The sequence below is a fragment of the Elephas maximus genome, chromosome 4 (assembly GCF_024166365.1).
Source record: "Elephas maximus indicus isolate mEleMax1 chromosome 4, mEleMax1 primary haplotype, whole genome shotgun sequence".
NCBI classification, from domain to species: domain Eukaryota; kingdom Metazoa; phylum Chordata; class Mammalia; order Proboscidea; family Elephantidae; genus Elephas; species Elephas maximus.
Genome location: NC_064822.1, coordinates 56,918,631 through 56,942,633, shown reverse-complemented (window position 1 = coordinate 56,942,633; position 24,003 = coordinate 56,918,631). Strand labels below are relative to the sequence as shown.

At 38.4% G+C, this 24,003-nt stretch overlaps 1 protein-coding gene across 6 annotated transcripts in view; it reads left to right on the top strand.

Moving 5' to 3' along the window:
* Nucleotides 1-24,003, top strand: part of ADIPOR2 (adiponectin receptor 2) — an 86,841-nt gene that overhangs the window by 47,892 nt on the left and 14,946 nt on the right. For 4 of the 6 annotated variants that reach the window (XM_049885133.1, XM_049885134.1, XM_049885131.1 and 1 more), the window contains exon 3: nt 23,203-23,322. In XM_049885133.1, the coding sequence (XP_049741090.1) occupies nt 23,203-23,322 (120 nt within the window). Of the gene's footprint in view, nt 1-3,893; nt 4,006-23,202; nt 23,323-24,003 lie in introns of all 6 variants that reach the window. The other 2 variants (XM_049885135.1, XM_049885136.1) reach the window with 2 other exon arrangements.

Sequence of the window (24,003 nt, the reverse complement as noted above, 5' to 3'; positions counted from 1 at the left end):
AAGTTGTGCTGTGTGCACAGCTTACATAATGAAACACAGTTGCCCTGTTTAGAACTGATGTTAGCAGTGAGTTTCCTGTGGACATTGACTCGTGTATTTAGTACCTACTGTGGACCAAGTGGAAGCCCTGGTGGCATAATGGTTAAGTGCTAACCAAAAGGTCGGCAGTTCAAATCCACCAAGTGCTCCTTGGAAATAATGTGGGGCAGTTCTCCTCTGTCCTGTAGGGTCACTATGAGTCAGAATTGACTCGATGGTAGTGGGGTTTTTTTTGGTCTGGATCAAGTGCCTCCGTGCTAGGAATACGGTGGTGAGGTAAGTAAGACAGACAAGATTCTGACCTGTGTGGTACTTACATTCCAGTAGAGAAGACATAGGCAATAGACTCCTTTAAAAAAAATGAATAAGATAATTACAGGCAGTGATAAGTACAATGAAGAAGAATTTTGCTAAGGCTGTGGGATAGAGAATGCATGGGTGCAGGTAGTGAGACTCTTTAGATACAGTGATAAAGGAAGGCCTCTCTAAAGAGATGGTGATGTTTGGGTTCTTTTATAAGGAACCAACCATGCAAAGACCTGGGGAAACAGCATTTCCAGGTAGAGGAAACAAGTTAGTGCAAAAGTCCAAAGGTAGGAATAAACTTTTCTTCTTCTTTTTTTAAGGACTGAAAGAAGGCTAGTGTAGTTAGAGGGTAAGAAAAAGAGGGAAGAGAGAAATGAGATGAGATCACAGGGCTGGGTAGGGACCAGATTATATAGGTGTATAGAAAGAGTTTGGATTTTATTTTAATAAAATCCATTGAAAAGTGGGCAGCCTTTGGGATATTTAAGCAGAAGGGAGGGATTCCTGTTTTTAAAAGATGACTTTGGATGTGGATGGAGAATAGATTGTGGGAGGACAGAATGGAAGAAAAGGACAGGAGCCTGTTACAGTGTTCTAGAGGAGAGATGATGTTGGCTTGAAACAGTGGTAGACTAGCAGCAGAAATGGAGAGAGAAGGTGGATTCTGGATATACTTTGGAGATTAAGTCAATAAGATTTCCTGATAGATGTGGAGAGTGTGGAAAAGAGAGGAAGCAAGATGATCCCTGTATTTTTCACTCTGAGCTAAAACTGAGGTTGGTAAAACTAGAGGCTTAAAGGGGAGAATCAAGAGTTCTGTTCTGGAAGTTTGAGGTCTGCGATTCTTACTAGACATCTTAGAAGGGGTGTTGAGCAGGCAGTGGCTGTATCACTGTGTGATTTAAGTGTACCGCAGTTTCTTAACTGTATTTAAACCTGATGCGTGCGCTTCTGGAGTTTAAGAAATGTTAAAGCTTGAGGGAACAAGAGACTAGCCAATTTGACCAAGAGTAAAAATGGCAACAAAGTTCTGTTTATAACACTAGTTCTCCCATGTAAACCATGAGATAGTAAAATATGTTCTTAGCATTTAGAATTCACCCACCCAGTCCCTTTTGGGTCAGGTTCACATTAATTGATTTTTCTGTTTCTTGTTATACAGTGTATTTTTATCATCGTCCCTTGGTAGAGTGGTATCTTCTAAAGAATATGTTTTTTGTTTCACTAACAAATAATTAAATGAATATGACTTTTAAAAAAATCCTTATGAATGAATTCATTAAACTACCCTAAAAACCTGTATTTGAGTTTCCTTAAATCTTAGAGCTAACCCAAAAGGCAATAGCCTAAACAAAAGAACCACTTTTTCTTCTGATCTGTTTTAACAGATTTTTTGTGAGGAGTAAAGGAGGGGAACTGATCCATAGATCATGAAATATTAGAGCTGAAAAGGCCCTCTGAAAGCATCTTGTTTACCTTTCTCAGTTTACTGATGAGGAAATTATATATTTTGTTCCTAATGAAAATTTGTTCTTTGTGTGTTGTTTCTCTTTGGAGCGCAGGTTCTTTGCAGCAGAAGAGAAGGTGGTGTAGGATAGACTGGTACGTTTGTATGTGCTGCCTGCCTTGGGATAGAAAACTTATTATTGGATTAGTTTAGCAGCCCAAACCTGTCTTCTGCTCTGGTCCTCCCTTCTGCCCTTCCCAGTTCATTACAACTTCTCTATGTACAATACTGTCCCTTGCTGCTAATTTCAGAGTTAGTGTAAACATGTTGTCTTAGTCATCTAGGGCTGTCATAACAGAAATACCACAAGTGGATGGCTTTAACAAAGAGAAATTTATTTTCTCACCGTCTAGTAGTTACAAAGTCCAAATTCAGGACGTCGGCTCCAGGGGAGGGCTTTCTCTCTCTGTTGACTCTGGAGGAAGGTCCTTGTCCTCAATCCTTCCCTGGTCGAGGAGCTTCTCGGGCTCAGGGACCCCGTTTCCAAAGGACACGCCTTGCTGCTGGTGCTGCTTTCTTGGTGGTATAAGGTCCCCAGCTCTCTGCTTGCTTCCCTTTCCTTTTATCTTTTGAGAGAGAAAAGGTGGTGCAGGCCACACCTCAGGGCAAGTCCCTTTACCTTGGATTAGGGAGGTGACCTGAGTCAGGGTGGTGTTACAATCCCACCCTAATCCTCTCAGCATAAAATTATAATCACAAAATGGAGGACAACCATACAGTACTGAGAATCATGGCCTAACCAATTTTGGGGCAATATAATTCAATCCCTGACACATGAGAACTAGAAAAGAAGGGGGAGAGAGTTACAGAAAACTATGTAGTTTTGAGACTGAAGTTAACAGCAAAATATTAACATCTTTAAGTGACTTGAAGAGTTCCATATATGATTTATTTGTTTTTGGAGAAAAAATTCGTTTCTTGTTATTTTCAGTTTTGAAGTTCAATTATCTGAACTATTAGCACATTCTAAATAACTTTTAATAATGATGCCTTAAATTTGTATGCAGCACTTTCACAGACATCCCATTTGCTTCTCAGAGCTCTATGAATTAGGAAGAACAGATATTTTTAAAAGGACAGGAAAGTAGGATTTAGAGAGGTAATTTGACCAAGGTCACATGGTTAAATGAGGGTATATACTAAGTCTCCTGACTGCCCTTTCTGCTGAACAGAGCTGCCTTTATGAGAGTTGGCACCAGAGTAAGTTAATGTTTCCGAATTCCAAGCCCTGGCCCAAAGTGTTTATGTTGAGTCCAGAGCTTAGATTCAATAGCTGGTACTATTTTTTTTTTTTGACAGAATTGTGTTATATACCTTATTTTCTATCTGGCAAGGATAATATTACTTCTCATATGCATTCTAACTTTTTAAAGAATTTTCTGTTTGAGAGTAAATAAACTCAATGAATCATGTGCAATCTTTCATATTTCTAATGATTTTGCATCGTTTTCCTTGAAAAAAAATTTTCCTTCTTTTTTTAAAGATGTAGAACTTAACTAGAGCTTGAGGTTCTTTTAAAAATATGTTAGTAGTTTCCCTTAAAAAATTACTAGGCTCCCTAAATTCCAGTTGTGTATAAGAATAAAAGTGTAATAGAAAAGACCTTTTCAGAGTGTTGTATCCTTTTAGAAATAGAGGTGTCTTTTTTTTTTTTTTAAATTGAAACGTACTTAAGCAAAATTCTGGATTTACAGAATTAAGATTTAAAGGTTGTTATGTTCATCAGGAAGAAATGATGAAGTAAAAGAGCTGAACAGAATATTGCAAAGGGCAGCTCAAGAAGATAAAATACTGAGGCAGATAGGGTTAACTGTGCCCATGGCTGAACAAAAGAGCTTTTAGAAGAGTATCTTTTAGAAGTTGGGTAAACAGGAACCACACCCTATTGTGAAACAGATAGGGTTAACTGTGCTGGTGGAACAAAAGAGATTTTAAAAAGATTACTGTCTAGAAGTTGGATAAACAGGAACCCACCCTGTCAACATGAGATAGGATTACTATCTCCTTCTTAGTTTCTTTCTAGTCATCTCCTCCTTTGCAGGCTCCTTATGTGCATAGGAGCAGAGTGTGACTGCTGTTTGACCTTCCATAGCTCTCCGAAGATGGCGATGGCGAAGTGGTACCAAAGATCAAGTGCGCCTGCGCTATATCCGGTAAGTGATGCCAAAGGCTGCTGAGAGGACTCCATCTTGAATATCAGCAGGTTCCATCTTGGATTCCAGATAGGTGCAACCTAATTAGCATACACCTTTCTGAGAAGTACCTGCCCCTTGAAAGAAGCCCACTAAATATTCATTACTCTCTTGTCTCCACTGAACCCATATAAGCCCTAGCCTTGCTTCCCTTTTTGAGTCAGTCTTTTGGAGAGCCTTAGATTCCCCCCGATTCCTTTTGCTTGACTCAAGCAAAATAAAGCTTGCTGAAGATAAATTTTGTCTTTCATGTGCATTTTTACTTGGGAAAAGACAAAGACCCTTTGTGTCAGACTGGCAATTGGTAACAGTATTATAATGACATGTGCAAAGACCTGGAGATAGGAAACCAAAACTCACTCGGCATTTCTGAAGCTGAAAGAACTGAAGAAAAAATTCAAGCCTTGAGTTTCAATATTGAAGGATTCTACAGGGAAAATATTAAACGACACAGGAAGCATCAAAAGAAGATGGAAGGAACACACAGAGTCACTATACCAAAAAGAATTGGTCAGCGTTCAACTGTTTCAGGAAGTAGCATATGATCAGGAACTGATGGTACTGAAGGAAGAAGCCCAAGCTGCACTGAAGGCATTGGTGAAAAACAAGGCTCCAGGAATTGACGGAAGGAGTACGATTGAGATGTTTCAACAAACGGATGCACTGCTGGAAGTGCTCACTCATCTACATCAAGAAATTTGGAAGACACCTACCTGGCCACCTGATTGAAAAAGATCCATATTTATGCCTGCTCCCAAGAAAGGTGATCCAACTGAATGGAAATTATTGAACAACGTAATTAATATCACACACAAATAAAATTTTGCTGAAGATCATTCAAAAGCAACTGCAGCAGTATATCAACAGGGAACTGCCAGAAATTCAAGCCCAGTTCAGAAGAGAACTTTGAACCAGGGATATCATTGCTGATGACAGATGGATACTGGCTAAGAGCAGAGAATACCAGAAAGGTGTTTACCTGTGTTTTATTGACTATGCAAAGGTATTTGACTGTGTGGGTCATAACAAATTATGAATAACATTGCAAAGAATGAGAACTCAGTAACACTTAATTGTGGTCATGAGGAACCTGTACGTAGATCAGGAGGCAGTCCTTCGAACAGAACAAGGCGATGCTGCAGGGTTTAAAGTCAGGAAAGGCGTAGGTCAGGGTTGTATTCTTTCACCGTACCTACTCAGTCTGTATGTTGAGCACTTAATCCGAGAAGCTGGACTATATCAAGAAAAATGGGGCATCAGGATTGAAGGAAGACCCATTTACAACCTGTGTTACGCAGATGACTCAACCTTGCTTGCTGAAGTTGAAGAGGGCTTGGAGCATTTACTGACAAAGATCAAAGATCACAGCCTTCAGCATGGGTTACCCTCCAACATAAAGAAAACAAAATCCTCACAGTTGGACCAATCCAGCAACATCGTAATAAACAGAGAAAAGATTGAAGTTGTCAGGGATTTCATTTTTCTCGGATCCACAATCAACACCGATGGAAGCAGCAGTCAGGAAATCAAAAGATGCATTGGGCAAATCTGCTGCAAAAGACTTCTTTAAAGTGTTGAAAAGCAAAGATGTTGCCTTGAAGACTAAGGTGTGCCTGACGCAAGCCATGGTGTTTTCAGTTGTCTCACATGCGTGTGAAAGCTGGATGATGAAAAAGGAAGACTGAAGAAGAGTTGAGGCCTTTGAATTGTGGTGTTGGCAAAGAATATTGAATATACCGCAGACTGCCAAAAGAACGAACAAATCTGTCCTGGAAGAAGTACAACCAGAGTGCTCCTTAGAAGCAAGGATGGCAAGACTATGTCTCACATACTTTGGACGTATTATCAGGAGGGATGAGTCCCTGGAGAAGGACATCTTGCTTGGTAAAGTAGAGGGTCAGAGAAAAAGAGAGAGACCCTCAACGAGATGGATTGACACAGTGGCTCCAGCAGTGGGCTCCAGTATATCACGATTGTGAGGATGGCACGGGACCGGGCAGTGTTTCGTTCTGTTGTACATGGGATCGCTAGGAGTTGGAACCTACTTGATAGCACCTGACAATAGCATGTTTATCACAAAGGGATCTGTCTTTTTATGTAAGTGATTACCACCCACCCACCCACACACACACACACACAAACCCTAAACAAAAAAACAAACCAAATGCATTGCCATCAACTTGATTCTGACTCATAGTGACCCCATAGGACAAAGTAGAACTGACTTGTAGGATTTCCAAAGGAGCAGCTGGTAGATTCGAACTGCCTGCCTTTTGGTTAAGCAGCCACCAGGGCTCCACTGTGATCACCAGGTTCCTTTAAGTCAGTAGATCTATATCAGGAGTGCTCATCTGATCACCTGTGGCTCTTTAAAGAAAATAAATGCCAAGGTTTCATTTCAGACCTGCGAAATTAGAATCTTTGGATCCTGGATATGTGTATTTTTAAAAAAAGCATTACAGGTGATTAAGATACGCACTACTGTTTAAAAACCAGTGCTAAAGTAATAGGCCTATCTTATTTAAGATATTTAATGTATTAAAAACTTTTCAGGACACATTTTGCAGAGACATCTGTACGTGTCCCCTGAGGAATATTAGGGAAATAAAGTTAGATTCATTTGCTGTTTGTTAAAGAAAAATGTCACATTTACTCAAAGTTGACTCTTTTAAATTAAAACATTATTATTTGATATATAATTCACATAAGGTAACTTTTATCTACTTAGAGTGTACAATTCAGTTATTTTTCTACTCTGACACAAATGAGTTCGCCATGAGTCACAGTTGACTCCCAGCAACTGCTAGTAGTAATTTAGAATTCTATGGTCACATTCTCAAATAGTTTCTATAAAGAGATGTGTAGAAAGAAAACACTAGGTTATGCTCTCTTGACAGTCAAGAAAACTTAACACACTTCTTTAATCTGTGCTAGAATAAATGCAGCCGTATTGTTTACCAGGATAGTGATAGCTTACTTTCATTGAGCCCTTACAACATAACAAGGCAGTTTTCTGAGGTCTTTTGCGTATATTGTATCATTCATTCCTGAAGTAACCTGTGAAATAGGCATTGTTAATATCTCTGTTTTATAGATGAGGAAACTGAGGCTCCACTGAATTTATGTGAGTTATGCTCTGGAGCTGTTATCAGGGAAATCATATATATTCTTTTTCTCTTCACGAGGACAGGATTTTCTTTTCATTGGTTTGTTGTCAAAAGTGCGATTTGGCAGTTTCTCTGGTTATTTGCCTTAATACATTTTAAAGGATATTCTCTTTTCATAGATGGTTAGAATTATGGAAAAAGAGACCCTATGCTGGGTCATGAAGATACATCGTACTTGTGGAATTGGCTCTCAGTTAACATCAAATACCTGTGTGTACACAGTTGCATTCAGTTTCTCTCTGCATGTTGTTGTTAGCAGCTGTCCAGTAGGCCCCCGACTCATGGTAACCTCATGCACAATGGAATAAAACGCTTGGCTGTTCCTGTTATCTATAGGGTTTTCATTGGCTGACCTTTCAAAGTAGATCACCAGGCCTTTCTTGCTAGTCAGTCTAAAAGCTCTGCGGAAACCTGTTCAGTATCATAGCAGCATACCAGCCTCTACTGACAGATGGGTGGTGGCTGCGCATGAGGTGCACTGGCTGGGAATGGAACCTGAATCTTACACATGGAAGACGCACTGAACCACCACTGCTCCCATTCCCTGTGCACCAAAAAAAACAAAACCACACCCGTTGCTGTTGAGCCAGTTCTGACTCATGGAATCCCCGTGTGTCCTTTATTTGAGGCAACAGAGAGATTAGTTTCTTTGGTTCCTTATGAAGTAGAATGGTTTTTTAGAAATAATATTTGGACTGGAAATCAAATATTTTTTCAGGGTATATTAAAATCTCTGGAACAGGAATCTTCATTTTCCACAAGTTCCCCCAGGTGATTCTGGGGCACACTTAAAGGCTGAGAACCAATGATCACAGTCTTGCCATGATACATATACACAGGTCCCAGAATGACGATAGCAGGGTAAAGCTAGGCTCAGAGGAACTGATTGTGTTTCCTCTTCTGTAAATGGAGTCTGTAGTAGTATACACCTTGTCTCACAGGGTTGTAGCAGGAATGAAATAAGTTTGTTCATAGAAAGCAGTGAGAATAGTACCTGGTGCATAGAAAGTATTTAATAATGTTAGATATAACACATCACTGGAGATTAACTTAAATTTCACTTTAAAAAGACTATCTTATCCAAAAGACAACATTAATCTATCTCATTGTTCTTTAATTACCCAGAAACTTCATAATTATCTTTAAAAAAAAAAAAGATTGACTTGGTTATTATCTGACTCCATTCACCTGAACATAACGTTTATCCCCTGTACTAAAATAGTCCCCCCCACGTGTCTGTCAGTTTGTCGTACTGTGGGGGCTTGTGTATCGCTGTGATGCTGGAAGCTATGCCACTGGTATTCAGATACCAGCAGGGTCACCCATGGAGGACAGGTTTCAGCTGAGCTTCCAGACTAAGATAGACTAGGAAGAAGGACCCGGCAGTCTATTTCTGAAAAGTATTAGCCAGTGAAAACCTTATGAATAGCAGCGGAACACTGTCTGATATAGTGCTGGAAGATGAGCCCCCAGGTTGGAAGGCACTCAAAAGATGACTAGGGAAGAGCCGCCTCCTCAAAGTAGAGTCAGCATTAATGACATGGAGGGAGTAAAGCTTTCAGGACCTTCATTCGCTGATGTGGCACAACTCAAAATGAGAAGAAACAGCTGCAAACATCCATTAATAATCGGAACCTGGAATGTACGAAGTATGAATCTAGGAAAATTGGAAATCATCAAAAATGAAATGGAACACATAAACATCAATATCATAGGCATTAGTGAACTGAAGTGGACTGGTATTGGCCATTTTGAATCGGACAATCACATAGTCTACTATGCTGGGAATTACTCGAAGAGGAATGGTGTTGCATTCATCATCAAAAAGAACATTTCAAGATCTATCCTGAAGTACAATGCTGTCAGTGATAGGATAATATCCATACGCCTACAAGGAAGACCAGTTAATACGACTATTATTCAAATTTACACACCAACCACTAGGGGCAAAGATAAATAGAAGATTTTTATCAGCTGCTGCAGTCTGAAATTGATCGAACATTCAATGGCGATTGGAACGCGAAAGTTGGAAACGAAGAAGGATCAGTAGTTGGAAAATATGGCCTTGGTGATAGAAACAATGCCGGAGATGGAATGATAGAATTTTGCAAGACCAATGACTTCTTCATTGCAAATAACCTTCTTTCACCAACATAAATGGCGACTGTACACATGGACCTCGCCAGATGGAACACACAGAAATCAAATTGACTACATCTGTGGAAAGACAACGGAAAAGCTCAATATCATCAGTCAGAACAAGGCCAGGGACCGACTGTGGAACAGACCATCAATTGCTCATATGCTACTTCAAGCTGCAACTGAAGAAAATCAGAGCAAGTCCACGAGAGCCAAAATATGACTTTGAGTATATCCCACCTGAATTTAGAGACCATCTGAAGAATAGATTTGACGCATTGAACACTAGTGACCACAGACCAGACGAGTTGTGGAATGACATCAAGGACATCATCCATGAAGAAAGCAAGAGGTCACTGAAAAGACAGGAAAGAAAGAAAAGACTAAGATGGATGTTAGAGGAGACTCTGAAATTTGCTCTTGAGCATCGAGCAGCTAAAACAAAAGGAAGAATTGATGAAATAAAAGAACTGAACAGAAGATTTCAAAGGGTGGCTCGAGAAGACAAAGTATTATAACGACAATGTGCAAAGAGCTGGAGATGGAAAACCAAAAGGGAAGAACACACTTGGTGTTTCTCAACTTGAAAGAACTGAAGAAAAAATTCAAGCCTCGAGTTCCAATAGTGAAGGATTCCACGGGGAAAATATTAAATGACGCAGGAAGCATCAAAAGAAGATGGAAGGAATACACAGAGTCGTTATACTAAAAAGAATTAGTCTATGTTCAACCATTTCAAGAGGTGGCATATGATCAGGAACCGATGGTACTGAAGGAAGAAGTCCAAGCTGAAGGCATTGGCAAAAAACAAGGCTTCAGGAATTGATGGAATATCAATTGAAATGTTTCAACAAACAGATGCAGCGCTGGAGGTGCTCACTCATCTATGCCAAGAAATACGGAAGACAGCTTCCAGGCCAATTGACTGGAAGAGATCCATATTTATGCCCATTCCCAAGAAAGGTGATCCTACCGAATGTGGAAATTATAGAACAATACCATTAATATCACACACAAGCAAAATTTTGCTGAAGATCATTCAAAAATGGCTGCAGCAGTATATCAACAGGGAACTGCCAGAAATTCAGGCTAGTTTCAGAAGAGGACGTGGAACCAGGGATATCATTGCTGATGTCAGATGGATCCTGGCTGAAAGCAGAAGGATGTTTACCTGTGTTTTGTTGACTATGTAAAGGCATTCGACTGTGTGGATCGTAACAAACTATGGATAACACTGTGAAGAATGGGAATTCCAGAACACTTAATTGTGCTCATGAGGAACCTTTACATAGATCAAGAGGCAGTTGTTTGGACAGAACAAGGGGATACTGATTGGTTTAAAGTCAGGAAAGGTGTGTGTCAGGGTTGTATTCTTTCACCATACCTATTTAATCTGTATGCTGAACAAATAATACGAGAAGCTGGACTATATGAAGAAGAACAGGGCATCAGGATTGGAGGAAGACTCATTAACAACCTGTGTTATGCAGATGACACAACCTTGCTTGCAGAAAGTGAAGAGGACTTGAAGCACTTACTAATGAAGATCGAAGACCACAGCCTTCAGTAGGGATTACACCTCAACATAAAGAAAGCAAAAATCCTAACAACTGGACCAATGACCAACATCATGATAAACGGAGAAAAGATTGAAGTTGTCAAGGATTTCATTTTACTTGGATCCACAATCAACAGCCATGGAAGCAGCAGTCAAGTAATCAAAAGATGCATTGTATTGGGTAAATGTGCTGCAAAGGACCTCTTCAAAGTGTTGAAGAGCAAAGATGTCACCCTGAAGACTAAGGTGCGCCTAACCCAAGCCATGATATTTTCAATTGCATCATATGCATGTGAAAGCTGGACAATGAATAAGGAAGACTGAAGAAGAACTGACCCCTTTGAATTGTGGTGTTGGCGAAGAATATTGAATGTACCATGGACTGCCAAAAGAACGAACAAATCTGTCTTGGAAGAAGCGTGGCCAGAATGCTCCTTAGAGGCAAGAATGGCGAGACTGTGTCTTACATACTTTGGACATGTTGTCAGGAGGGATCAGTCCCTGGAGAAGGACATCATGCTTGGCAGAGTACAGAGTCAGCGGAAAAAAGGAAGACCCTCAACAAGGTGGATCAACACAGTGGCTGCAACAGTGAGCTCAAGCATAACAACGATTGTAAGAATGGCGCAGGACCTGGCAGTGTTTTGTTCTGTTGTGCATAGGGTTGCTATGGGTTGCAACTGACTTGACAGCACGCACCTAACAACAACAAACAAAATAGTCCAGGAATATTGTATTTGCTCAAGAAATATTTAAGTGAAGAAATGAATGAGTCAATGAATCTGAGTTTTAGTCCTGGCCTTATTACCAGCCAGCTTTGGGACTTTGGGGAATTTTCTTAATTTCTTTGGGCCTCATTGTCCTTACATTAAAATGAAGATGTGGAACTAAATGATACCCAGGTGATATCTCAAATTCCAATTTTCTGTGGTCCCACACACTGTAGTTTTAGCACTTTTTGTTGGAGGATAAAAGATTAGTGAGAATCATAATTTTTTTTTTTTGACCTAGATCAGACCAATTAGATGTCCTTGTTTGGGCAGTCCTGTTTAATGGCTACTTTTATTATGTTTGCTTTTATTTAGTAAAGCCATTTCTGTGCACTAGTATGTCATCTAGAAGGAAGCAATTTGGTATAAAATAAAAAGGGATTTGGGGTTCAGAGAGACCTGGATTTGAATCCGTGATCTCTTCTACGTCATTATTTCCTGACCTTTTTGAGTAGGAAGACCCTTAAAAATACAACAAAAACTTACTGAAGTATATAATATGTATACAGAAAAGTACATATATCATAAGCACATAGTTCGATAAAATTTTATAAACGGAATATGCCGGTGCAGCCAAGTCCGCTTTCTGCCCCCTTGTCACTGCCTAATCCCCAAAGCAACCATTGTCCTGACTTCTAAAAGCATAGATTAGTTTTGCCTGTTTTTATACTTTCTGTCATTGGAATCATTCAGTATGTACTCTTTTGTATCTGGCTTCTTTTACTCAGTTTCATGATTATGAAATTAATCTGCATTTGCTGAGTATAGCTGCAGATTGTTCATTTCGTTTTTCTGTAGCATTTCTTAGTGTAACTATACCACATCTTATTTATTCATTCTGTTGTTGAAGGATACCAAGTTGTTTGCAGGTTTTGGCTACAGTAAATAGTCCTACTAGGAATATTCTGGTACTCCTGGTGAACACATGTAAGCATTTTTCTTGGCTACTTAACGAGGGGGTTGGATTGCTGGGCCAGGAAGACGATTCGCCTCACCCCTTTGGACATCAAAAACATTTAACATGGTAGTTGTATTTTTAATATTTGTATGAAAAAAATACATGATAGAAATTGACTGTGGGCTGAGTTAATCTTAAATGAATTTGTTTCATAAATCATTACAGCGCTTACACATACTTGAAAAGTAGTAGCTGCTGTGTGTATGAGATGTTTATATATTCAGCCCACAGTGTTTGATGTGCAGACAGACTTCCATAATTCTTGAAGTAACTCCAAGATGCTGTTTATAGTTTGAGAATCAAAGTGCCACTTAGGGGTGTATAAATTGTTTTAGCCTCCGTTTATTCATTTACCACTCTTGATCTGGCTTTCCCCGTTATAAAATGGGTATTGAAATACTCATCTCTGAGGGTTGTTGTGAGAATTTGATTATTTAGTTTGTAAAAACACTTAGTGTAGTGTCTGGCATGTAGTTATTACACAGTAAATAATAATTCTGTTACCCTGTCCTTTCTTTGTAATAGTACTTTACTGATGTAATTGCAGCAAACCCTGGTAAACACATCCTGAACTTAGCATATATTTCAACGACTCTTGACTTCAAGGATCTTTTCACAGAAGTGATTTCTAAATCGGTCACATTAGTACTGACCTCTTTATTAGAGGTTTAACTGTTTCAAATTGAAATAATTTATCCTGCCTCCCCCTCTCCCCCATGATGTCCTGATTTCCATTAAATAGTACCAACTTTCAAGTCCCCAGATTTGGCTCCTAGAATGTTAAGAGTAGAAGAGATCCCAAGAGTCATTTAGTTTAATAGATGCACGCATGCGTTTATTCTGTAGGTGATTTTCCTTTACCATGTGTTGGCATTCAGGGCACAGAAAGATAAGACATGGTTTCTGCCCTTAAAAGCAGCTTGCAGTCTAGATGGAGAAACAAGTAAATCAATTCATCTGTGGCAAGTGCTATGTGATTGTTTGCATAGGGTAGTATGGGAGCAACTCCAGCTGTAGGCTGGGGTCAGAGAAGGTAAAAACTTAGCTGCAAGAAAAGACTAAAGGGCATTCTAGGCAAAGAGAATAGGAGATGTGACGACTCAGAAGCCCGACATAGCATGATATTTTTAGGGAATAGTAGCAGTAATAGCTTACATTTATTAAGTACACAGTGACGTTTATTGATGTCTGAACCTGAACAATGTCCAGCATAGCTAGAATGAAAGGTCAAGGCTACAAGGCGCTAAAGGGCAGGAGGGGGTCAAGCATACAGAGTGTGGTAGCAGGTAAGCCCAGACAGTTAAGGCCTGAAATCCAGATCTCTAGATTCCTGGCCCAGTATTCTTCCATCATCCAAAATTGTTTTTGAGGTTTGTAATGTTGTGTATTGGTCAAAATGAATAGTCCATTGCCTCTAGGCCTCTGACTCTAAAGGCTGTGCTTTTAATTATATTTGCTTATATAGTTCATAATTAAGAAGCATTTTGTGAATTCTTAGGCAAAAATAAAAGAAGGATTTCATACCAGCTTGCCCTGATCTTCAGCCTTCTGGCTTTATTTTACATCTGTGAGTTTCCAAGGTATTAGGTTGAATAAAGAGAGCAGCCTTTATGGTTGTCCTACTTTTCCCCTGCTCCAGATTCGTCTTCATAAATAGGGTGATTGGGAGCCAGCTTTTATTCACTCAGCCTAGGAATTATTCTGTTTAATTAATTTACTTTAACCAAACTCCTAAGAATGCCACTGTATGTGTATTATAAGAAAGCTAACATGTAAGTAGACTCTTGTCTGTCAATCACTTAATTTTCTTTTCTTAGGAAAGTCCACCTAGCAAATTCAATTAAAATTAGAGAGTTTCCACCTGAGAATAAAAAGAATTAAATGATTTTAAAGATCTTTTCTATCAAGCTTTGGTAAGAGGTAAATAGTAAATACAGGTTAAGATTGTATATCTTTCTAGGCAGGCAAGAATAAGTGTTCATATAGGTCAGATACTGTATTTATTCAGTTGAACTATGGGTATTAGAATAAGACAGATTCATCAGTGCTTTCTCTTCAGCTATGATTTTTTGTAGACACCTCAATTTCCACTTAATCTTGTGTTTGTTAGCTTTATCAGCTTACTAATCCTCTGGTGGCACAGTGGTTTAGAGCTCAGGCTGCTAACCAAAAAGGTCAGCAGTTCGAATCTACCAGCCGCTTCTTGGAAATCCTGTGAGGCAGTTCTACTCTCTCCTACAGGGTTGTGAGGAGCCAGAATTGACTCGATGGCAACAGAGTTTTTTTGTTTGTTTGTTTAATGCCTTTGCTATAAACCTCAGATTTCTAAATTTAATGTTGAATTTAGCCTGACAATTGCCCACTTTCCAAAAAGAACATCAAAGTAATCTGTTGATCAAACAAAGCCACGTTACTTACTGCGGTAAGGGTGAACATTGCCCTCGAGTCCTAGTAGTGCTTTACAAGAAAAGATCAGTCTTACTGGTCTGAAAGGGACTGGAGAAACCCTGAGAGTATGCCTCCCCGAGACACCTTTTTAACTCAGTAGTGAAGTCACTCCTGAGGTTCACCTTTCAGCCAAAGATTAGACAGGCCCATAAAACAAAAGGAGACTAAATGAGTATACCATCCAAGGGGCAAGGACAAGAAGGTAGGAGGGGACAGGAAAGCTGGTAACAGGGAACCCAAGGTCGAGAAGGGGAGAGTGTTGACGTGGGGTTGGCAGCCAGTGTCACAAAACAATATATGTATTAATCGTTTAATGAGAAACTGATTTGCTCTGTAAGCCTTCATCTAAAGTACAATTAAAAAAAAAAAGTCCTAGTAGTGTTTTAGAAGTCAGTGTTTTAGAGGTCATGGGTAGATATTTTTACAGTTTTGGGCCTGGGTTTAAGTTTAGGCAGGTCTTTCAGTATGGTGGATCTTGTTGAGATGGACAAAGTTCATGATATGATAGTTTAAGATTGTAGAGCTGATGAGTAAATACTTGTTTGATAAGTGAGCAGGTTTACCCAGTTGAGTAATTCATTGTTCTAGAAAGAAGCTGGTTGAACAGTCTGTTTGGTTAAATGAATTTTCGAGAAGTTTCTGGCACTAATAATGAAGTTATTTGCTAGTTTGTGTTCTTGTCTTCCCGGGCAAGAATTTCCTGGAACAAATAAAGTGGTGTTGATGTAGGTAGGAGCCTTAGATCTTAGTCCTCATAATTAAGCTGTATGAATGCAGAAAGGCTCAGTTCTCAACCACATATATAAAGGAAGGCAGTTTTTTTTTTTTTTTTTTAAATTGTGCTTTAGGTGAAAGCTTATAGAGCAAATTAGTTTCTCACTAAACAATTAATACACAAATTGTTTTGTGACATTGGTTGCCAACCCTGCGACATGTCAACATTCTCCCCTTCTTGACCTTGGGTTCCCCATTTCCATTTGTGCAGCTTTCCTATCCCCTCCTTAAAGGCAGGCAAATTACAAAGATTTGCTCTGCCCAGCTCTGGTATCTTACCATTCCCGTGACCTTTTTCTTCTAATTGTAGGTGGTGGTATGATTGTGGCTTTCTTTGGCATTTTGTCTACCAACTTCAACTGGTATTTATGTTGTTGACAGTTTCTTTGTTCCACTTAATTTTTTGTGCTGTTTTTCTTTATGTATTTTCTTTTCATTGTTGTTGACTTTCTATTTGTGGAGTCTTTATGTTTTTCTTGTTTTTTATTTTTGATGTATAGGATTGTTAGTTTTCTTTGTGGTTACCTTAATTTTTTTTACCCACATTTTTCTCAGTTTAAACCAATCATTTATTTCTTTATATCACCTTAACTTCCCCTCCATATGAAGGATCTATGACTATATTATTTAGTCACTCTTTTTTTTTTTTTAATGTCATCTTTTACATATTGACGTTTCTGTTTCCCTATTTTCAGTATCTTGGCTTTGATTTATTTGTGATTTGACTATCTGGGTTGATATCTGGTTGTTCTGTCCTATGTTCTAGTCTTTCATTGTTACCTGATGTTACTGATTTTCTAACTGGCGGACTCCCTTTAGTCCTTCTTGTAATTTTGGTTTGGTTTTTACAAATTCTCTAAACTTCTGTTTATCTGGAAATGCCCTAGTTTCACCATCATATTTGAAGGACAGTTTTGCTGGATATATAATTCTTGGCTGGTAATTTTTGTCCTTCGAGGCTTTGTATATGTCATCCCACTGCCTTCTTGCCTGCATGGTTTCTGCTGAGTAGCCAGAGCTTAGTCTGATTGACTCTCCTTTGTAGGTGACTTTTCATTTATTCCTAGCTGCTCTTAAAATTCTCTCTTTATCTTTGGTTTTGGCAAGTTTGCTTATAATGTGTCCTGGTGACTTTCGAGTTCTGCCTTGTCAACTGGTATTTAAAGATATTATTTATGTCTTGCTACTCCCCTAAATGTATTTTATACCTCATTTCTATTATAGTCATTTATGTGGCTAATTCAGTTCCATAGTAAATTTTAAGCCCGTGAAATACAGGGACTATACTTTATTCATCTTTTTAAATCCTCTCATTAAATGTTAAATGTAGCTACTTTGTTGAACTAAGATAGGCTAAAACAGATAGGTATCTATTAGGTTCATGAATTATTTTCATAGTAGACTGATTTTAAAGGCCTTTCATCTTTATCACTGTGAATTCTCTCTCTTTCCGAAGGTAAAATGTAGTCTAAAAGATTGTCATTTTAGGTTACACTTTGGACAGATAATCAGAGTTGATGTCATTGTGTTTTGAAGTAGAACCAACTTTATCTCTAATTTAGCCTTGCAGATGGGTTTTACTGAATATGGGAGGGGAAAATATTTGAGTGTCTTTGTATTCAGTTGAGAACGCTGACCTCTCTTCAGGTTTAAATATAGTTGTTTATTCATAGAAAGCCTTGGAGAATTAGTTTTTTTATGCCTGTATTTGGATAGCTTCATTTTTAACTGTGTAATCTTCTTTCATAATGCACTGTTTTTCTTCACAGTTTGTTTTGATAAGGGTAAGAAGTATGATAACACAAGCAGAACATAAAAAGTGTTTAACGCTTGCAAGTTATCCTTTTAATATAGATGCAGTTTAGTGTTGAGAGAGATCACTGGGTACTGTGGTTTAGTGGTTGCTGGAGGGAAATTGAAATAGTAATTTCTACTAATGGAAAGGTAGTAATTCTTTAGAGTTAATTTTAGAAAACAGTGATTATTTTTACTGTAGTGCCTAGCACAGGCTGTCTAAACTGTTAGTATGTAGTATAGCTGTAAATTTACCTGTGTGTCCTAGGGAAAGCATTTCATATCCTCTTTTTGCAGCCAATATTGAATTCTGTCATCTTACTCCTAACTTGTTATCCTCTGTCTAACCCAGGGAACTGCATTCACCATCACCAACACCTGTGGATCCTTTATTAGTGTTATGGATTGAATTGTGTGCCCCAGAAATGTGTGTTAACTTAGGCCAGTATTCCCAGTGTTGTGTGGTTGTCCACCATTTTGTCATCTAATGTAATTTTCCTGTGTGTTGTAAATCCTACCTCTATGATATTAATGAGGTGAGATTAGCGGCAGTTATGTTAATGAGGCAGGACTCAATCTACAAGATTGGGTTTTGTCTTAAGCCAGTCTCTTTTGAGATATAAAAGAGAGCCTAGAGACGGGGACCTCATACCACCAAGAAATAAGAGCCAGAGAATAGCGCATCCTTTGGACCCAGGGTCCCTGCGCTGAGAAGCTCCTCGACTGGTGGAAGATTGATGACAAAGACCTTCCTCCAGAGCCAACAGAGAAAGAAAGCCTTCCCCTTGAGTTGGCACCCTGATTTTGGACTTCAGCCTCCTAGACTGTGAAAGAATAAATTTTGCTTTGCTAAAGCCGTCTAGTTTTCGTATTTCTGTTACAGCAGTACTAGATAATTAAGACAGTAAGCAACTCCATAATGCTTGAACACAATAAATAGCTAATTGTGGTCTAGTATCTTAGACATTTATTCTTTGAGGACATACTTGAGAGTATTCCATTATAATAGGGTGAGAATTGGGGACACTAACTTGACAAATAAGTAGGCTTATTAATACCTTGCACTTATGAAGGAAATTTTCACTTACAAAAATCCTGGAATCTTGCTGACATGTTGGAATGGATGAAAATATTTTGTCTTTACTGAAATGACTATTTCTGCCCATCAGGGTTTTTTTCTTTTTTTGCCTCATAGCATACATTGGGCCACTAGAGATAAAATTGTTACACCAACTCTTCACTTATCAACATGGTTAGGTTCCAAAGACCAGGTCATTATGTGAAAGTTGGTGTTATGTGAAAATAGAGGATGACCACATCAGATCACAAAATGGAGGATGAGTACACTGCCAAATTGTATTGTTACATAATTGCCAAACCACTGAGAATCATGGCCCAGCCAATTTGACACATAACCTTAACCATCACTACCAGTGTTACTCTTGCCTTGCCACCTCGGTGTTTGTTACTGCCAGGTGCTTGTTTTAATATGCAAAATAGTTGGATAGTAGTTTTTTACTGTTGTCATAAATGTGAAATGTCAGATAATGAGATGAGTCAGTAAGTGAGGAGTAGGTATACTGTTGTTTGTATTTATTAATTAAAAAATGAAAAACTGGTAGTAGCTACATATCTTAGAACTATAATCCACAGTGAAACTCTTACCTTATGTATTGGCTAGGATTCTGTGGAATTGAGATTAGCTCTTTTATCCATTTTGGATAGAAAGTGCAGTTGTAAAAGATGAAAAGGAAATTTTATATAGGCTGCCCTTGCCTTGCAAAGTTCCAAGTATGCATGGATTTTAGTTATCACAGTTCAGTTAAGTAACATCAGTCCTTCAATAATACGGTTCAAATTTCAGATACCACAGTATATTAATGGTGAATAATTGATCCACAGATGACTATAACAAGTTGTAAATGCACGTCATGATCAGTGACCAAGCATGCCGTTTCTTTCAGAGACTGTCAGTGATTAATTGGTTATTGCATACCTGTTACTCTGTTAATGCACAGGCAGCAGAGCATGTTGTGCTGCTTCCTTGTCTCCCAGTAAGGAGCCCACGTGACATTTTAGAGAACTGGATAATCAAAAGAGGAAATCGGCCAACAAAGATAACAAAGAAACAAAAGGTAGTGATATTGGACATGAAAGTCAGATTAAATATAAATGGAGTTATAGAGGAAGGATATCATGCTTGGCAAATACAGGGTCAGTGGAAAAAAGGAAGACCCTCGGTGAGGTGGATTGACACAGTGGCTGCAACAGTGAGCTCAGGCGTAACAGTGATTGTAAGGATGGTGCAGAACTGGGCAGTGTTTCACTCTGCTGTGCATAGGGTCGCTATGAGTCCGAAGCAACTTGACGGCACCTAACAACAACAGTAGAGGAAATAGCTGCCTGCGATGTTGACACTGCTGCCATTTAAGAGATTTTAGATATGCACCCAGAGGAAATCAGTGATGGCAGACTTAATGACATACATGAGATAAGTATGATGATAAAGATTCTGTCCAGAGAAAGTGATGCCAGCAAAAAACATCACATCACTTGGAAGACACTGGAACTCAAATGTATTTCATGACACTGAAAGTGCAAAGAATAAAATGTTGAAAGCTGATCCAAACCTAGAAAGGAGTATAACAATTCACTGAGGCATAGAAAAGATGCTTAGTTTGCATTGAAAGTTACACAAGGTGAAGGAAAGTGCTGTTGAAACTACTTTTGATACATATATATTTTTTTTTTACAAAATACTTTAATTTTTAATGTTTCTGTTTTGAATTATAGCATATTAAATACTAGTTGTAGTATTAAATTTTCCTATACATTTAAAACCAACAGTAAGACAGTTTTTAATATTTTTACAAAAAAATTTTAAAGGTCACAAAAAAACTGTAATTTTTCCCATTATTAGGATTGCTTTGCATGGTTTTGGCTTGCACAGTCATTTTTACTGCCCTGCACTACTGTGCAAGGCAAGGCCTGACTCTATTTGATTTGACCTTTTGGCCAAATGTCTATTACCTGAAAAATCGGGCAGTTTCATAAGTAGAAAACTAATGTGAATGTAACAGATAGAGCATGAACTATGGAACTACACGGACCTGAGTTTAACCTCTGCCTTTGGCATTTCCTAGGTATACGGCCTTGAACAAATCATTTAACCTCAGTTAAATGTAAAATAGTAGGTGCTCAGTGAGTACTTTTTGTGTTTTTTGAATGAATGCTTACCATTTAGCCCTAGCAACCATAAGCACTTAGTGAGTAGCTGTCACTTATTATCAACATCTTTCACAGTATTTGATAAAATATTTTTTTCTATAAAATACTTTTCACAGTAAAGTATCTGATAAAATAATTAAATATGTAAATATGTAACATTGGACTGTGGTGTATATGAGGTTTATAGAACCTCATCATTTCTTACTTTAGATGAGATTTTCTCAACCACTGTTGACAAAGATGGAGCCCTGGTGGGGCAGTGGTTAAAAACTCAGCTGCTAATCAAAAAGCTGGCAGTTTGAATCCACCAGCCGCTCCTTGGAAACCGTGTGGGGTGGTTCTACTTTTCCTAAAGGGTCTCTGTGAGTCAGAATCGATTCAATGGCAGTGGGTTTGGTTCGGTTTTGGTTTTATCGACAAAGATAATTATTTGTTGTCAGCTACTGTCCTGTGTATTGTAGGATGTTTCGCAACATCCTGGCCCCTATCCACTAGATGCCAGTAGCATGTTTGCCAAAACATATTTGGCTTCTTTAGTTCAGTGTTTTTGCAATTCATCCATGTGTTCTGTATGTCACTAGTTCTTTTTTATTACTGAGTGGTAGGGGGAGGAGGAGGGGGAATCTCTGGGTGGCACAAATGGTTAAGCTCTGAACTACTAGCTGAAAGGTAGGTGGTTCGAACCCACCCAGAGGTGCCTCCGGAGACAGCCCTGGCAATCTGCTTCCAAAAGTTCTTAGCCTTGAAAACCCTATGAAACAGTTCTACTCAGCACACTGGGGTTGCTTTAAGTTGAATTTGACTCAACAGCAACTAACAACAGTATTCCAGTATATGAATACATAACACTTTGTTTATCCATGTTCTTATTGTTAGACAATGGGGTTTCTGTTTTTTGATTATTATAGATAATGCTGCTATGGACCTACTTATGTTTTTTTAGCCTCACATTTCTCTACTGCCTCACATTGGCTTTTTGCTGCGGACATGCTAAATGACACATTCTTTGTGCCATCCTTTTTTTTTCTTCTGTGTTTTTAGATACATGCTATTACCTTTACCTGTCATGCCTTTCTCCTATCATGTCTGATTGGTGAACTTTCGCACATTTTTTTAAGGCTGAGTTCAGATGTCACTCTGACGGTGCCAAAATTAACTTTTTTTTTTTTTTCTGTTTCCATCAAACCTTATACCGTTCTCAAGCTCATTTCTGTAGTTCTTGTTTACATGTCTATCTTCTTCATTTGGTTGTGATGCTGTCTACCTAAATTTCCTCGGTACACAGCCTGTCATTATAATAAAGGCTGCCATTTATTTATTGCTTTCTGAGTTGTAGGCCTTATGGATAGTTTCTTTTTGGCACTGAGTTTCGCTTCCCTTTTTCTATTAGTAATCCTCTATGGATCCAACTACACTTAGCCTGACATTCAAAATGACCAGTTGTAAGTACAGATAGTCCCCGACTTACAGTTAGAGTTTCATTTGGGCAACTACACTGTAAGTCGGTTCTGATGTAAGTCGAGTACCTTTTTTTAGTTTTCATTATTATTGCCTTTTATTATCAGTATCTTTATAAATCCAATCTTGTCTTTGAACATCTACAGGTGAACATCTGAAAATGATAACATCAGCACATTACACACAGTAACATTGTATGTGTTACATATTACTAATGATAAGACACCCCCCCCCCCCAAAGATGGTCTTATGTGGTTCGCTGTAACTCGAATACATCATAAGTCGGGGACTACCTTGGGCAACGTTGCCTAATGTTGTATATATGTTAAATAGTGATAAGAATACTTTACCTAATAAGATGGTTTAAGAATTTAGATAGCCTCTTTTCTCATTGCTTGGCATGTTAAGAATTTAGTAAATGTTACTTCTCTCTTTTCCTTCTTTTGCCCCCATAGCACTTACGACATTGTATTACAATTATTTATATGTGCCAGGTGGTAGGATTCTTGGAGACTTCCTCTTCAGTAATTTCTCAGCTTTTTATATTATTATTACGTGTTCTATAAAAATAATTCTCAAAACAAAAAACGAACCAATAGAAGTTACTCCAAGAATTTGTGTCTGAAACAAACATAGGGATGATGTTGTAGTAGACTGATAATTTGTCTTTCAAGAGACTTGAGTAACTATTGTTCATCTTTTAATGTTCATAATTCTATAATAAATTGACTTTACTTCCTATGTTGGTGACATTTCACTGAGGCCTTGTTTTGACCTTAGGAGAATTTCTTTATAATTCTGTGTGTTGATGGTTTCATTTGACCCCAGTCTCTGTCCCTGACTGTTTCTGTGATTGCCTTGCAGAGCTCTGAGGAACATGAGTGCAGTGATGAAGCCTCTCAGGAAGATGAGAGGTTTATGGGCATGTCCCCTCTCTTACAAGCCCATCATGCCATGGAAAGAATGGAAGAGTTTGTTTGTAAGGTAAGATGGCAATTTCTTGTCCGTATATTTAGCCCTTCCCAATAGAAACCTTTAAAGAGAGCAGTAGTTCCTTAGACTTTGGTTTGCTTTGGGGGTAGTCTATGGCAAAATAGGGTCAGAGGCAGTCTCATGACTTTAACTCTTTCAAGGCACAATTCATTTGTTTGCCTGGAGCAGACATGATAAAGTTTTGATAAAACTAAAATATCCAGTTGGGAAACAAGACTTTCTTGATACAGGTTGACAGAGTTAATGTCCTGTTGATAGTTAAGACAAGGCAGGATGAAACAAAATTGGGGGTAGTTGATGTCTAGACTTACAGGGGATGTTAAAATGCTATTTCCAAGTTCTTTGAATTTACTCTACCTTTTATTTGACTACAATGGCAAGTGCGCTGTGTTCTTTCTAGGTATTCTGTGCATAATTAAACTACTCTAGATAGAAACCTTCCAGTTCTCCCAGTTCTTATACATGGTATTTTCAGTTCAGCTGGTATATTTTCTGCCTCTAAGATTTTTCTTTGAATTCACTGTCCGATTCATCAGGACTTACTGTGGAAATACACGCATACATACACATGTTTTTTTTTTTTTTTTCCTCTGAAATGATGACTAGCATTGAAATTGCTTATCTAGAAAAAGAAATAAACAAAAAGTCCTGGCGATCTACTTCCAAAAAATC